Here is a 17,177-nt window from a genome sequence, read left to right as displayed (position 1 = left end):
ATAGGGAATTACAAATGGTTACACGTGTAAATAACCATGTAGTTGTTACAACATAAAATTACAAGGTAATTTGACATACTTGATACATTTTACAAAATTGCAAGGCACAGGCAACAATGAAACACAATAAAAGTACATCCACGTGGAAAGACTTGCAGATATATGACTACGTATATCGCATTAGAGTTACATATATGCAGTACTTCAAAAGGTATAAATTCAAATTTTCAATATTTAAAAGTCATTTAAGTCTACAAGTAAGTAGTAACATTATATCATATGGCTTCCTTAAAAGTGTCTTCTGGCAGTATATACAATTTGTTCCCTTGTGCTTTCTCTCTTCAGGGAAGTGGCATCCAAGGGTGGGCATAGACTGGGTGCCAGCGCTGCCCAAAGCCCCAACTTCATAGTTCTGTGCCCAGTAAGCTCACAGTTATAGAGTAATACGATTTTCATCTTCTCTTTCATTTCTCACTTCAGCCAATTATGTCACAAAATAAACTGAACTCAAGTAATCTTGTAAATGAATATAGCTTCTAGGGTGAATGTTCAGCCTATATTTGGGTGCTAATTTCAATGAATGAAATTACTTTCTTGTAAATTACATGGATCATCTCGTTCTTTCTAAAGTGCCTAAGTTCTGCCTCACAGAAACATATCCTTCCTAACCAAATGAATTGTACTGATTAAGATTTTTACCCTGTGATTTTCTTATGTTACTATTTACTTTGTAGGCATTTGTACCCAAAATTATAGTTCGTCTTTGATTAACAAAAGCATGTCCTCTCACAATAAAGTTCTGAAAGGGATGGAATTTAATGAGCTATATTGTTTTCATAGATTTGTTGAATGATCCTATTGCATCTCATAGTAGAGAGAGTTTTTAGTATTTTTTTATTAATGCAATGGGGTAATTTTAAATAAATGATACCAGGTATAATTTTTCATTATTTTTCTTTTTAAGATTTTACAATTCGAAAAATAATGTTTTACATCAGTTCTGATACATTCTGCTTTGCTTTGTTATTTAGCTCTGTGTGTTGTCCAAAAATAGCTTATTTCACCCAGCGTGCAAGAGGCCAATCCACAAAGAAAATTGAGATATTTCAATTATTTACAGTTCTGTGCAGAAAGACGTGATGGGCAGCAAATCCACAAAGCCAGAATGATGACCATCAAAATTTACCATTTACATATTTTAGCAAACAAAGGCGTTAATGTTCATTGGCTACAAATTACATCATTCTTTCATTAATTAGTCTTCTATTGGTCAATGATTCCCCCACTTTTCATTAACCCACACACTCAGTCTTTCTCTTCTCTTGAGCCAGTGGGTTTCTTGGGTCGGTTGCTGTTAGCCAGTGATCGTAGCTCTCCCCCAGCCAAAACTACCTTTTACCCAGTCGGAGCTGATTTCAGCAGAGTAGCTGAGCAGACTTTGCCAGTTTCTTCCTTATATTGGGAATTCTGCCAAATATATTTGTGACCCATAAAGTCTGTATTCTTTGTGTCTGTTTATCAGTAGCACACCATTCTTGCCAAGTTTTGTTAACCTCCTCCTAGGTCACTGAGGCATGTCAAGCCCTAAATTTTAAGAAGGCAGTTCTACTGACAAGTAATTTATATTTTTAACATATAATAATTGAGGGGTTTGTATTTTATATACATATATATATATAACCTCAGAGGTTTTATATGTATATATATATATATACATATATATATATATAAGGACAAGAAATTAATGAAATGGCATGGCTAATGGGGAAAAAAAATCTTCACCAAAGGGAAAACAATCAAATGGCATGGAATGCCATCAACTGCAGGGAAAAAAAAACCAAACAAACAAACAAACAAAAAACCAAAACCAAAAACCATGCCTAAATTTACCTTCAAGAAATACCAAAATCAGGGGAAACATCAAACAAAAAGACAGCAAAGACAAGAGAAGAAATGGATGAAATGCCACAGCTAATGAAAAAAAGAAATCTTAACTGAAGGGCAAACAATAAAATGGCATGGGATATGATGAAATGCATGGATACGGACCAAAGCTTGCTGAATTGATCCTCATTTAAATCACAAGATTTCATTTCCCTTCCTGGAAGAAAAATTCTTCCTACCAGGAAAGGAAATGAAATCTTGAAAACAGAAGAGAAAGTGTGACAAACACTCTGGAAAGAAGGTATGATCAAATCTCAAATCAAATGCAATTAAAAAAAAAAAAGAAAAAAGAAAATTTGGAAGTGGAGTGACTACAAGCAAATGGATTGGCATGACATGAGTTACAGTGAAAAGGACCAAAACTTGCTAAAATTAGCCGTACTGAAATTCCAAATGCAGGAAACAAACCCAAAGAAGTAGTGGAGTGGATATGGATGAAATGCCATGCAAAGGAAAAAAAGAAATAAAAAATTTCACCGAATAGATATATATACATATATACAGTATAACCATATATATGTTATAGATGAGTAATGAGGTGGTTGGCTCTCACAATTAAGGCGTATATATTATGTAAATGTTAGAAGAAGTTTTGTTGATGTATAGTAATGTTATTTTGATATGTCCTCTCACAGTCTTTTTTCTCCCCCTTATATTTTTGTCGCGGGGCGGCCTTGGTGGTCCAGGCATTTGGGGGCGGGCAGGCTTGTTGCTGTGGTAACATCTGTCCTCCAATCAGGCTGTAAGACAGTGATGTCCACCAATAGACGGAAGAGAAGGAGTTGACTGACAAGGCTTTGAGAGGGGCCAAGAAAAAGCAGAGCGTCCATTTTGTAGATGAGCACGTGGCTGCTGGTCACGGAGACTCCCAGCGCTGCTCTTGCTCCTTAATTAGTCTTTTGTTGTCTTTTGTTAAGGTTTAATGAAACTTTTAAATTTTTAAAAGTGAGCGTCGTTTCTCACATATATAATAGTATAAGTCTCCTATAATATATGAGACTTATATAATATGCTGTATACAAATAGCATTATTGTAAGTCTCTTAAGAGATACGAGCCTTATTCTATTACTAAGTCAAAATTGAATGAAGGCACTTTCTGGGAGTCTGAAAAAAGCATCTCGCATACATATATGTGTATATATATCTCTCAAGGCTTTAGATTCTCTTATATATATATATATATAATAAATGTAAAGTAAATGTATATACATATAAAAAATGAATGTAGTAGTCTCTTGTCCCGGCTGAGAAGTCGCACAGCCCCCTGAGGCGTACCCGCCGCGTGTTCCCGGCCGGAGCAGGCGGCCTTTCCCGCACGTGACCGGACGCGCTCTCCCCCGGCCGCCCGGGCCGGCTGACGCGCGCTGGGGGCGGGGCCGGCGCCGCACCGGAAGCGGCGCGTCCCCCCCGCCGGCCGCCGGCGGATCCCAGCGCGCCCCGAGGCGGCCCCGGCCGCCGCCACCGCACCGCGAGGCCCCGGAGCGGCGCGCCCGGCTCCGCTGTGCGCCGGCAGGTGCTGGGGGAGGGCGGCGGGAGAGGCTCCGTGTCCGGCCGGGCGGAGGCGGGCGCAGCGGGGCCGGCCGGTGACGGGCCTGGCTGCGCGCGGTGTGTGTGAGGGGACGGGCGGCGCATCCCCGTCCTCCCGGGGGCTCCGCGGCTCGGGAAAATTGTGTCCACGGGTTAATTAGAGCCCGCACAGGGTGTAGCAGTGCGTGCAGGTGAGGGAGCGGTGCGGAGGTGAGGGAGGCAGGGTGTTGCTCTCCGAGGCAGGGAGAGCACAACGCAATGCAAGGTTATTGCTTAACTGGAGCGGGGGAGAGCTGCTTCCCACTTCTTGCAGGAAATGAGTACGTGCGGGGTTATTATTGCGCTTAAAAATCAGTGTCTTCTAGACTGATAATTTTCTCAGCTATTGCTTTGTTTTTCTTTGAGAGCAAAACATCCCCGCTAGCTTGTTTTCCGGACTTCAGAACATCTAAATGCAGCATCAAAAATACTGTCTGTAACTATGGGGTGGCCTCTTCCACTTCAAAGGAACAGCACGTTCTGCAGAACCTGTTTCTTTACAGTGCTCACTGGCCCCTAAGGTTTCGTAAATGAGAACAAGATAAATGCTAAAAAAGAAGTTACGTCCAGGTCATGAGTTTCTAAAAGCTTTTTCTCACACGTCTTTTATTTTTTTCTAGAATGAATGTTTTCATTTATTTGTTACCAAACTTATGTAGTACTATGGATTTTTTTGTTCTTTCAGTTCAGGAGTTATGTATCTGTTAAGATTTCTTTCATACTTTTAATTTTCATCAACTTTGATTTAGGAAATGCTTTTGGACTTTTTAACACATCTGGGTCAGGAGCAAATTTCTGCTTTTCTCTCTGTGGCACATATTAACATTTTTATTTTGGGCTACAGGAACATTAACTAAGTCCTTGGCAACTTCAGGTATGAAAGCTGCCTGACCTCTGCAGACTCTAGTTTATCACTTCAGGCTCTTAAGAACTGTTGGGGTTGTTTTAGCACTCAACCTTTGGACAGCCCTCTTTAACCTAAAATGCTGTGTTTGTTTTGATCATGTTGGAGGATAAGGTGGCTGTGTTGCTGGACTTGCATTATCATTTATCATTTACCCTTGGCTATTTCTCTAGTGCTTCCTGGGTTGATTTGGTTGGTTGTGGGGTTTTTATTTGTTTGTTGTTGTTTTGTTGTTGTTGTTGTTGTTTTTGGTTTTGGTTTGTTTTTTTTTGTTTCAGTTTTTGGGGGTTTTTTTGTTTATTTGGGTTTTTTTGTTGTTGTTGTAGGTCATACCACAAATTTACACTCCAGGTGACGACAAAACTTGAGAGTGTCATGGAAGCCCAAACGAAAATCTTTTTAACTTCTGAAAACCCCTCAAAAATGAACTCTGAAGTGTTTGGCTACCTGCAAGTTGTGTATCTTATCTTTTCTCACGCAGTTATAGAATTTTTTGGCCATGGTCTTTAGTGTTCCCTTACAAAAATAAAGGGTTTTGTAAATGTAATAATTGGAAACTATATTTGTTTTGACTCTATTTAGTTTCAGTTTTCTTTGCAGGAGCATTTTTTGATTTTGGTTTCTCTATTGGTCCACAGAGATTTCATTTGATGTTTTGTATCACCACTGTACACATGGAGTAGAAGTTACTGTGTATCTTCGAGATGTTTAGTCTTGTGTCTTCCCTTGCATTGGCTAAATAACCATTACAGATCAGTCATGACAAATTAAAAGGTGATTAAACAAGATCAGCAGTTTCTCATCTGCTCTTCTTTGGAGTGTTGAACACAGCTGTCTGCTGGTTTCTTATAAAAATAACTCGAGTCTGGAGTCTAATAAAATTGCATGGACTGTTTTTTAAAACACTGTTATCTGCTTCATAAATTGTATCTGTCCCTTGACTATGCTTGATTAGAGGAGGGTAGGTATAGTTTGTAGAATAAATTTTAGAAGTGCTGGTTAGCACTTAAAGACAGACTTTTGGAATTACTGTGGTAGTGGAGAACAGAAACACTCTGAATTTCTGTGATACTGCATCTTGAGCTTAATGAATGCTTTATGGGCCATGCACTCTGCATATGTTTAAAAAAACCAAACAAGCTACAGACTCAAACCAACAACTTGTAATAAAAGTTGGATCATACCTTGTATAAATTATTATTTAACTGGCTTGGGAAGTATGTATTTCTGAGTGGAGAAGGAGAAATGTGAAATATGTGTTAAAATGGAGTATACCTGTGAAATTTTGTGAAAAGACTATGTATTAATAGTGAAGTGTAAAGCAACATGCCATGTTAACTAGGAGCACTAGATGCCTTGTGACCTCTCAGGAAATCTAAGACCTGAAGCTTGTCTGTTTTCCTCTACAGGTGATAAAAAGCTGTGCATGACAGGTTTATAAGCAACTACTGGCAATCACCTCTTTTAGTGCCAGTGTCTGAGAGAGCCAGTAACATGCTGGTTACTTGTGGAGAAAGCATCACTTCAAAATAGCTGGGTGCTATTGTGAATCTGTCTCAGAATAGATTGGAAGTGGAAGCGTACAATTTGATTAATTTCTGTGGTTATTAATGTGCTTGCTCTGGCTTGTGTAGTTGGGTATAGAGTATAGACTACTAAAAATGTAGTAGTTAAGTTTTTATATCAGTTATCATTTCATTCATCAGTTTAAATTTCTATCTCTGATATTTAGTTCTATGTGCAGAGGTAAATAGCAGTGTTTTTTTCTCTTTAATTAGATCACCCAGAAGACACAATGAGCGTTAAAGCCTTCAAGCTCGTTTCTGCTGTTGAGCGGGAGATGTTAATGGGAGACAAAAATTACATCAACATCGAGTGCATTGAGTGTTGTGGGAAGAACCTCTATATTGGAACCAATGACTGCTTTATCTATCACTTTCTGTTGGATGAAAAGGTATCAACAGCTGGAAAAATAAGTTTTGCTGCCACCAAGCAACTACACAAATACCTGGGTTTGAAGAAGCCTGTGAGTGAGTTGAAAGCAGCTTCTGCCCTCACTAGACTGCTTGTGCTTTGTGACAACACGATAACACTAGTGAACATGATCAACTTGGAACCTGTCCCCACTGGTGCTAGGATCAAAGGAGCTGTGACATTCACACTGAATGAAAACCCTGTGAGTGGGGATCCTTTCTGCGTTGAAGTTTGCATTATCTCGGTCAAACGTCGGACCATTCAAATGTTCATGGTGTTTGAAGACAGAGTCCAGATAGTGAAGGAAGTGTTTACTCCAGAACAACCCTGTGCTGTGGCTGTAGATGGTTACTACTTATGCCTTGCCCTTACTACACAGTATATAATTTTGAATTATAATACTGGTGTCTCCCAGGACCTATTTCCTTATTGCAGTGATGAGAAACGGCCAATTGTGAAAAGAATAGGCAGACAAGAGTTTCTGTTGGCTGGCCCTGGAGGCCTAGGTGAGACTAAGGATTTTAATTTCTTGCGATTTTTTTAACTACTCTTTATTCCTCTGAATTTCTGAAGCAAAGCTTCACTAATTAAGTGTTGTGCCTGATAATGATGTTTTCCTTCACAGGTCTATATTGGAATGCTGAGATATAAAGAGGGATGGTAATTTTTTGATGCTTAGCACTATTATAACTTTATAATACTATTATAATTATAAAAAGCACACTAAGTTTTTTTTTTTTTTTTTTAAATGCACAAGATTTTATGATTATTTTTATTCTAATCATGTCTTTTGTTTAAATCAAAGCTTCATTTCATTGTATCTTGCAGCCCTTAGCCAAAAAGTTGTCAGGTACGTAGTGAAATTTCAGAGATTGACAGACAGTCTGTAGTGACTAGAGGGACTGGGTTTGTGGAGCCCCACATTGCTACAAAATTGTTCAATTAGTGTAGATGAATTAATTTTTTTCTCAGTTGCTGTTCAGAGGAGCTCATATGAAGTCCATTTTATAGATTCTAACAGATTCACAGGGAGATATGTTGTACTACACTGCTTGTAAGAAATTTTAGTGGAAGTAAGTTACATCCTAGCTCCTATAATAATAAATGCTGTCCTAACTGTAGGGATTATCAGATACTACCCAGTTTTATGCTCGCATTTGCTTAACATGTTTAGTAGTACTTTTCAGCTCTGTGTTACAGAAAATGAGAGTTTAAGTATTGCAAAACAATGTTAGATCATGTGAAATCGTGCTCTTGTCTAAGAGATGACTGTAAGGGCTACTGTAATCTATCTAAATCGACAAGATGCTGTGAGGTCGGTAATCTTGAGCTTTTTTTGGAAAAGCTGCAATATCCCAGAGCTGACAAACCACAGGCAGAATGCTTTCATGCTGTTTGCCATATGACTCTCCTTTCAGGAGACACAGTGTATGTATTTTCCCTGAAACATTAGGAATAGCATTGCACAAAATTTACAGCTATTTAGGTTCTTGATTCAGGTTTGGCTTTTTAATATAAATTCCAGAGAAAACCAAGAGTGCAATATAAATTCCAAAGAAAATCAGTTGCTTATATTGAAGCTTTGCTTTGTGACCAAAATGCAAGATGTATATCAACTCACCAACTTTTCTCTCAAGAAGTATACTCTCACTAGAATTTGAATTTATGTGAGTTAAAGATGTTCCAAGATGAACTTGGAGTGGGTTTTTTTCAGATATAGGGCTTTTGTAAGTCATTTTGGCCGCCCAGTTCCTATTAAAGCTCTTAGTTGTTTTAACTATGGACTTGTGGTTTTGGCCATTAACTGTTTTAGTAGTGCTAGGGAAGTTAAAATTTGTGCATCAGCTGATTTGCTGAGAAGATTCCATTCTTACTTTAATTTTTTAAAAAAAATTTAGCTATGTTAAACCAGATTCTGTTCAAGTGATTTCTCTTTTTTAAGAATATAATTCCAAAAGTATCATTGTATTTAGTTAGGAATCAGGATTTTATTTAGTCTGACTTTTGCTTTTATCAGGTATACTTTAAGAGAGATATATGAAAAGAAGGTTACTTATGAAGTCCAACATCTTTGTGTAAGTAGAATGTCCTGAGGTTAGAATGTCAAGTTTGGGAGATCTTAAGCAAGTGCACTTCTACTGCTGCAAACATGCTATAAACCACTCTTTTCCTTATGATACAGGTAAAGTCTTTCTTGTACTGCCTCAGAGACCTTTTGGAGTATTTGCTATCAACTGTATAGTTTTTCCTTGCTTAATTCACCTTTTTTAAGCTCCTGTTCTCTATTCTCTCCCCACTGATGTTTTGACTAAGTGTAATCCATCTTGCTGTTCCTCCTTGGTTGAATTCCAAGTGTCTTTAACATTTGTCTCTGAAGTTATGAAGATGGTTGGGCACCTTTAGAGTAGATAAGCATTGTGTATCTTGGTATCTCAGGTAGGCCTCTGCTGTGGACTTGAAAAGGCTTGATGTAAATCTGCAGTTCTAATTTTGATTTGCTTTCAAATGTCTCATTGATCAGGGCATGCTGGTTTGGCACTTAGCATGTATGCTAAGTTCAGCCTCTTTTACAGAGGTGGAGATATTCTGCATTAATGCATTTGGCTTTAGAGTATTTGAAGTGACATTTATTTATATTAATTTTCTTTCGAGTTAAGACTGGAATTTAGATTGGCAAAAAAGGAAGTGCTCAAAATGAAAAAGTAAAACATTTCTGAGTTTATTGTGTATGTAACCTTTTTCTTTATGTGGACACTGAATTTTACACTGATTGTTAGAATAATTGATAGCAGATCCTCAGCCATTTGGTAGTTGGTTGTCTTTACTTGCAGGTAGTATTTAGATCCTTCTTTCAAAAGAAGGAGAAGCTTCATTTTTGGTGCTTCTTCATTCAGTGATTAGTTAATTTACAATTGAAAATCAATTCTTTCTGATATGTATGAAACTGCTCACCAAAATTCAGTTTTTGAGTTTGTGAAGCTCTGGTTGCATGTTTTTAATCAGATTGCCTGCTTTACAGAGGCCTTAAATATTTAAAATTACAGCAGACACTTCTTGATACTGGCACAGGATATGCTTCCCAGCACCAGGTGCCCCAGAAGGTCTGAGGTGTTGGCTCAGGCTAAGGTCCCAATGGAGGGTGCAGCTCCTCACGCCTTGAGCTGAACAAAGTGCCTCCTGCCTCTTGCTGAGACTGGACCAAGTAAAAATGTTGTCCTTGCCCATGAGAGATGTGTGCTTGGTTGAGGATTTCTGTTGCCAAGTAAATGAGATGCAGTAGGAGGTCAGCAGAGTACAAGGCACCAGAGATGGCAAAAAGGAAATTGAATCTTCTCCAGGACCCAGGCACAAGCCTTCAACCTCCAGCTGTACAGAGGGGAAGGACAGGCTGAGGATCTGCTGTTCTGTGATGGCCAACACTGGAAACTTGTGCCTTCTCATAATTGGAAGACTTATCCTTATCTGCTTGCTGATCTACATCTATAGGATATGCTCAGTGCTTCCAGTAGCGGATGAAAAGCAGGAAGTGCTGTCCAACAAATCATCCAAGCCTGTACAGTGCTGTATCACCAGGAGGAATTAGCAAATAATAGTAGTGGGAGACTCCATCTTATTGGACACAGAGGTTTTCTCATCAGTCCTGCTTGGTGAGGAAGAACATCTTGAGGAAGACTACTTGGATTGTGCAGATCACTAACTGTGATGATACAGCTTGTGGGTGATGGATTTTGTCTTTTAGGACTATGGATTCCTATTTAAGGAAGTGGTGGGATCCACCAGGTCAAGTGAGTCAAAAACACTTTTGCCAACTTGACTGCGCAATGTGGTAAGTTGGGTTTAGATTAAGTGTGGTGGTAGTGATAGGCTGTGTTGGCAAACAAATTAGTGCAAGATGGTGTGATAATGGACTTCATAAGCAGCAAACAGAGCTCAAGAAATTCTGCTTCAGGCATATGGAGAGAAAAAAGTCTTTACAAAACATCGTGGTAGTGGAAGCTCTCTCACTTCTGGGAAATCAGCACAGCTGTGTTTTAACAGCTGAGATGGGAGTTACCCTTGACATGGGAGCAGTAGGAAAATGTGGTGGGGTGCCTTGGAACAAATGAGAAGGAAGATGAGAGTTTATGGATTTGGGTTAGAGAACAAACTAACATAGGTGACAAAACTCATTGTGGTGAGTGTGTGGAACAGACCACTTCAGGAAGAAGATGTAGGTAAGACCTTTAGGGAACAGGAAGAAGTCTACATTTGCTGCTTTTTAGGGTACACTTGAACCACTGTAGTACCTGCTTAAAGGGCAGCACAACAGGAGACAAGCAGGCCAGGAGTTTTCTGAAGTGCATTGATGGTGACTGAGGAGCTGATGAAGGGGGTGTGCTCTGTTGAACATCAGTGTGTTACCAACATCGTTCTCATACTGAATCCAAAACACCAGCTGCTAAGAAGAAAATTAATTCTATCCAAAACCAGGATAGCGTCCATCTGGCATTGACTCTGTTGAACACCATGAAGGGCAGCAAAAAGACTTTTTACCAGCATATCAGCAGCACAGGAAGGCTTATGGAAGTCCACTCTTAAACGGGGTGGAGGACCTGATGCCAAAAGGCATGGAAAAGACTGATGTGCTTAATGCCTTCTTTATGTCAGTCTACTGGTATGACTCTCTTTCAGGAATCATCAGCCCTTAGGAACAGCAGGAAAACCTGTCCTCAGCAGAGAAGGATTAGGTTGTGGAACATTTAAATAAACTGGACAGACAAATCCATGGGACCTGCTGGGATGTTCTCATGAATGCTTGAGGGTGATGGTCAATGTCATTGTGAGGCCAAATTATTGTCTTCGAAAGGTCATGATGGTCAGAGGATGTTCCTCAGGACTGGAAGAAAACAAATGTTTTCACTTGTGCTTTAGGTGATCGAGAGAAAGGAACCAGGGAAGTACAGCCAGCCATGCCCTGATCCTCAGGGAGGTGATCTGAGAAAATCTTGGAAGCTGTTTCCAAATATACAAAGGGCAAGAATGTGATTTGAAGTAATCCATCAAATTGCCTGACCAGACTATCTTCTGTGATTAGACACCAGCTTGGGGAATGCTGTGGTCCTGTGACGTTCAGCAAGGCTTTGACGCTCTCTGCCATGACATCCTTTGTAGACAAACTGATGAAGAATGAGCTGGAGAAGCAGTTGAGGTGGATTGAAAGCTTGGCTGAAAGATTTGTAGTTAGCAGTACAGAGTGCAGGTGGGGGCCAGTCACTACTCTTGTACCCCAGGGGCCAATGCGAGGTCAATACTAACATCAATTTAACAGCGTGGCTGGTAGGGAAGGGCACACCTTCAACAAGTTTACAGATGATACAAAATATCTCTTTATCTCTTGTGCTGAAAACAGTGTAGCTTTGTTTCAGGTAACTCCTGGAATCCTTGTAGCCTATGCAAGTTTTAATATGGAATTGATTGCCAGCCTCATCTCAAGTTTCATAAGATGCATTCCTGTACTATACAAAGGCTGTGGTTTCTGGTTGTAGTTATATTTATTGTTATCTTTAGGTGAGAGCTGGATGAAGACAGAAAATTCATCATTCTGCCACAGAAGCCCTAGCTATTGAAGGCAGTGGGGTGTAGAGAGACATTGACTTGAATGCATAACTTTTCATTTCCATTAAGGATTTTTTAATTACTTAAAAAAGAGCTTTTTCATTTTAAAAAGTATGGGATTTATAATTATTTGTGTTAGAACATCCCAGAAATAGGAAAGCGTAAGAATTAGTCTTTCAAATATAATAAGCTGCAAGTTTACTACTGGTTGGTATGTATTTAGAACAGGTTTTCTCCCACATTTTGAAGTGGGATTATATCATGGAATAACTACTGAAAGCCTTTAAAACTGGACAGTATGTTTTGCCTGACATTAAATTTTACTTCTGAGTCATAAGAGTATCAAGATCTATAGAGTAAATTAGGAATTTTTTATTATGACCCAGAAAGTATTTTCTGTAAGGTGCTCTGGTTGAAAAGCTGATCACTGTAATGAAAAAGAACCCTTAGTCAGGGGGAAAGGGCTGATCATTTGAAGGCTGCTGTAAGGGATCCAAAAGCTTGGTCTCTATACTGTGGTCTACAACCTTCTGTTTTGTTTTCTCTGTTTTCCCTTTTTTTTTTTTTTTTTTTTTTTTTTTTTTCATTCCAAGAAGGTCCTTGTACTCAGCTCGCCTTGCCTCATTATCCTCTGTTTGGAAGAGATTTTTGTAAATTGAATAACATAATCTTTTAATCTCTTCTGTTCTTTAGAGCTCAGATTTGTTCTGCCAGCTGTCAAGTGGCTCACTGCTGCCAAAGATCAATTTTCACAGGCATGTCTTTTTAATGGCGTGAAAATACTTGGTTTAAGGGGTCTGAATTAATATTTAGAACAGAAGTTTAGACTGATAAATCTTTATGGAACTAGGCCTGAAAATTGTGACTGAAATTTCTCTTCAAGTAATGTCTCAGAACTGGGAAATATCAAGTAGCATGAACAGAACCAGTGACATGTGGTCCTAAAGCAATTCAAAAGTCTATTAAGCTAAGAGAAAAGTGGAAGACAGAATAGACATGAGGAAAGGTAATGACCAAAAACCACCCTGCAAATTAACTGACGCTTTAATATGGTTATTCTGAAGACAGCATGGGAGTTACCACTGGGATAACAGAAAGTCTTTATTCTATGCTGTACAGAATTTGTACACAGCCTCTGCATTTTTTTAAATGATTGAAAACACAGATGCTTCACAGGGAGTGGTTCACCCCAAGGAGCTGGGCCCTTGTTCTCTGAAAATGTTGGCTGTAGCAAAAGTGAAAAAGTATAAGTAAACAATTGTGGCCACTAAAATGCTCTTTAGACATTGGACACTGCAAGAACAAACACATCTGCATTGCCAGATAGGTCAGGTGGTACAGGTCTGCAGCTCCTACTAAGGCAAGATTGTTTGAAAGCTGGGTCTCAATGTGTTACTTTTCTGAAATTAATTCAAACTATATGGCATAATTTCTTTAAGACAGGTCTTAAACTTACTAAACTTGAATACTTGTGAGTTTGTTTCAGTATTCATCTCTTCTTAGTTTTTGGCATTGTCTGTTCCTGTGCTGAAGGAGAATGGAAAAAAAAATTGAACTGAATTAACCAACATATCTGTCATTGGTCCTGGGAGGTGTGCTTTGTTGTCACCATGCTGCCTGATGCTGCACCTGCTCTGAGACTTTCCATTGCTGTACCCATGCTTTGTGTTGGGAAGGCAACAGTCTTCAACTAGCATGAACCTCAGGCTTTGTTTTTCCCCTTTTGTAGGCATGTTTGCTACTGTAGATGGGATTTCACAGCGTGCCCCGGTGCACTGGTCAGAGAATGTGATCGGGGCAGCTTTGTGCTTTCCTTACGTGGTGGCTCTCGATGATGAGTTCATTACGGTGCACAGCATGCTGGACCAGCAGCAAAAGCAAACCCTGCCTTTTAAAGAAGGTCACATTCTACAGGACTTCGAAGGTATTAAAAAGGACACTTTGTTGCATCAGTAATTCTGGAACAACCACGGCAGTCACTTGGGTTTGTTTTTTAAACAAAGTGTCTAACAAGTATGTTGACTGCTGAAACTTTTATTGCAATTGCTTTCCTGGTTAGATTCCTTGCAGATTTCAGTAATTCAAAATTCCACACTTCTAACAAAATGTATGCTCATTAAATGTGCTGTAATTGTCAAGTTAATTGTTGGGTAGGAGTCTATGGAGTTAGAACTTTTTCTTGTAACTTGATTACTTCTTTCAAAGGAGCAATGTTAATCCAATGCTACAACTCAGTAATTGTGACCTACAGGTATTTGTCCATAGCCTGTCCTGACAAAATTCTTACATGTTCGAAAGGAATATGAAAGAAAAACAGTTTTAAAAATATCTGTGTAAGAGGTTTAAAATTGGAGCTTTCACATAGAATTGTTAAACAAAAAAAAAAAAAAAAAAAAAAAAAAAAAAACAAACAACCAAAAAAACCACAAACAAACAAAAAAAACAAAAAAAAAACAAAAAAAAAAAAAAAAAAAAAAAGGAAAAATTTCTATTGATCTATTCTTCAATTGAGAACTCTTAAGAGTGGAATATACTATGCTACTTTTTTTTTCCCCCAGTAAATCTACAAACTCTAGCACTGTGAACTGTATGTAACTTGCTAGATTTGATGTATGGCTTAAAATTTTCAAATATAAGCTTGAAGAAATACCTGTTAGTTAAAAGTTCCTACTCTCTGGAATCTGGACAATAATTTCAGTGGCCTTACCAGCTTAGTTCATCACGAGTGATTCTAGCCAATTTCTCTTACAAATTGGAACAAAATCTGCTGTAACTAAATAAATTTACCATTATATCTGTATTTCTGAGCTGGAATTCATAGGTAAAATGTACTGTCAAGTAAATGTGGTACCAGCAAAGGTCACTTCTGGGTCTTTAACACTGTGTCTGTTCTTGTATCTTAAATTGTGTATTTTAAAGTTATTTCTGAAATTGCTGTTTTCTCTAGAGGCTGTAAATTGAATATATGTTTGTTCTGTCCAGGAAAGGTGATTGTTGCTACTAACAAGGGTGTATATATTTTGGTGCCACTACCTTTGGAAAGACAGATTCAGGATCTTCTAGCTAGCCACAGAGTGGAAGAAGCCCTTGTTCTAGCAAAAGGAGCTCGAAGGAATATTCCAAAAGAGAAATTTCAGGTCTGTCCTTCCTTTAATTTTCATGAAAACCTAAACCTCACAGTGGGGTCATATATTCCATTCGTCAAGTGATTGGAGAAGGTGGGGGAGGAATTTACATTGTAGAGAAGTTGTAATACCTTTTATGATTTCAGACTGAGGAAGTAGGTATTCTTCTAAATTGTTTTGTACTTGCAGAAGCTGTGACCTTGGCAGCGTTGAAAACTGTTGTTCTTCTGGGGTTTTGTTGAATTTTTTCAAGTGTATAACTTGAGAGAATTGAAAACAAAGCCAAACTAGAAACCTAGTGGCAGAAAATCCAATGGATGCTTCTGTGGTGCTAGATTCAGTTATTATTTGCTATTGCTGTTTAAAAATGTATACTTTATTTCAAATTAGGATTTTGAAATTTTAGTTTTTTATCGAAGATTCTTGCTGTATCCTAAACTCCATGGTAGCACTTAACTTTAAAGTTAAGTGATGGGAAATCTTAAGCAAATGCATCTTATTTCCAAGCTCTTACAAGTAGTGCTTGTGTGCTCTTACTGCTGTGTAACTCAGATTTAAAGGTTTTTGTGTGGTGAAGTGAAGTACAAACTCTTTGATTACAGTGTTGATTAAAGATTTGTACTCATTCCCTTCTACCTCTGATTTATATTGCCATACATATACTACATATTGCTCCTCTTTAGAGACTTGTAAAATCAGCATGACATCTCTACTCATGGAGTAGGTGAATGAACATTTGACTTAGTTTCTTTTCTATTTTAAAAGCAAAATTTGATCTGTAACCTGAAGAAAGTCTGTAGTTTTCCTTTTTTTTAAATATACTTTGGAGCATTTTGTTGCCATTAAAACAGTTGTGTTACTTTTGGTTTGTTTAGAAATGTGTAAAGTTTGGAACATGACTCTGGAAGTTACAGGTTTACAAAGGTTCAAAATGATTCTGACTGTCAGGATCCTTTTTTTATTTTTTTCCCCAAGAAGCTTCTAATTCCTTTTCATTTTTTTGTCAAGGCCCTTGAAAAGTAATTATTAAATGAAACTTGTGTCAGCTTTCATTTTGATCCTTAACTCCTCTCTTAAATGAGCAGCTGGGAGACTCTGGGAACTAAAAAGTTTGTTGAGAAAAGCTTTCCCATCCTTTATGAAGATCCAACTACCTGAAAGTACTTGAAGCTGAAAAGTATTTAGGCAAATACAGAGTTCAGTTTCCAGCATGTTTTGCTTTGCATCTTCACTTCCTACTTTTCCCTTCCAATCTATTTAAAGAAGCAAACAAAACTCTCACTGTGAGGGCAGGATGCATGAACTAATCAATGTTTTCTATGTATGATAATTTTCCAATTATTTCTTTGCAGTTTATATAGGTTTAGTGCGGGAGATGACTTTCTGTGTTTTGCCATAGCATGAGCAACAATTCATTATCTAAAATACATGATGTAGAATATCATTCCTCCTCAGTTTTCTTGCATTTAGATTTTTTTAGCATTTAAAATATGTTACTTTCTTTTCACAAATATCTTAAGTGCTCAGGTTTGATCTTCCTGAAATTAGTTTCTTAGAATATTGCAACTTTTTTCTAACTTAGTGTGCTTTTAAGTGTATTCCATTACTTTAACTCAATGCTACAACTGAAAACCAGAAAACATAGTACTTGCAAGCCAAATAGCTGGTTCTATTTCCGAGGTGTATTTGCAAACTGATATTAACCAATTGTCAATTCTTGAGTTGATGGAGTTTCCCACTGACTCCTATTAAAATGACTTAGCTTGACTTAGTTGTTAAGACATTACTCCAGTTTTTCAGAGCTTGTCTGGAGCTGGAAATGTAATATGTTGAGTTTGCTTTCTAGGGTGACTGATGCCTGGTGTCATTACAGGTTTGTTACAGGCGCATCAGACTTCCTTTCCTGTAGTCTTGTGTTATATAAGTCTGATGAACCTCAACCAAATTGCATGCCTTACATATGTTTTTGCAACATTTCTTTGACATACTTTAACTGATCACACAGTCACTCATTTCTAACTCCTTTCTGAGAGCTATCCTCAGATAATACATATCTATTAAAAAAATG

General features: G+C 38.2%; 1 protein-coding gene across 5 annotated transcripts in view; it reads left to right on the top strand.

The window, feature by feature from the left end:
- Window positions 1–3,370: 3,370 nt before the first annotated feature.
- Window positions 3,371–17,177, top strand: part of TGFBRAP1 (transforming growth factor beta receptor associated protein 1) — a 37,891-nt gene continuing 24,084 nt past the window's right edge. The window contains exons 1-5 of one of the 5 annotated variants that reach the window (XM_066176658.1): window positions 3,371–3,458; window positions 4,742–5,189; window positions 6,194–6,895; window positions 13,714–13,908; window positions 14,967–15,121. In XM_066176658.1, the coding sequence (XP_066032755.1) occupies window positions 6,211–6,895; window positions 13,714–13,908; window positions 14,967–15,121 (1,035 nt within the window). In that variant the 5' untranslated portion in view covers window positions 3,371–3,458; window positions 4,742–5,189; window positions 6,194–6,210. The other 4 variants (XM_066176656.1, XM_066176660.1, XM_066176659.1 and 1 more) reach the window with 4 other exon arrangements.

Source organism: Chamaea fasciata, unplaced genomic scaffold (assembly GCF_029207755.1).
Source record: "Chamaea fasciata isolate MVZ Bird 193981 ecotype frontalis unplaced genomic scaffold, bChaFas1.0.hap1 SCAF_2, whole genome shotgun sequence".
Lineage (NCBI taxonomy): Eukaryota > Metazoa > Chordata > Aves > Passeriformes > Sylviidae > Chamaea > Chamaea fasciata.
The sequence above is the reverse complement of the archived record's forward strand: the minus strand, read 5'-3'. Positions and strand labels throughout refer to the sequence as shown.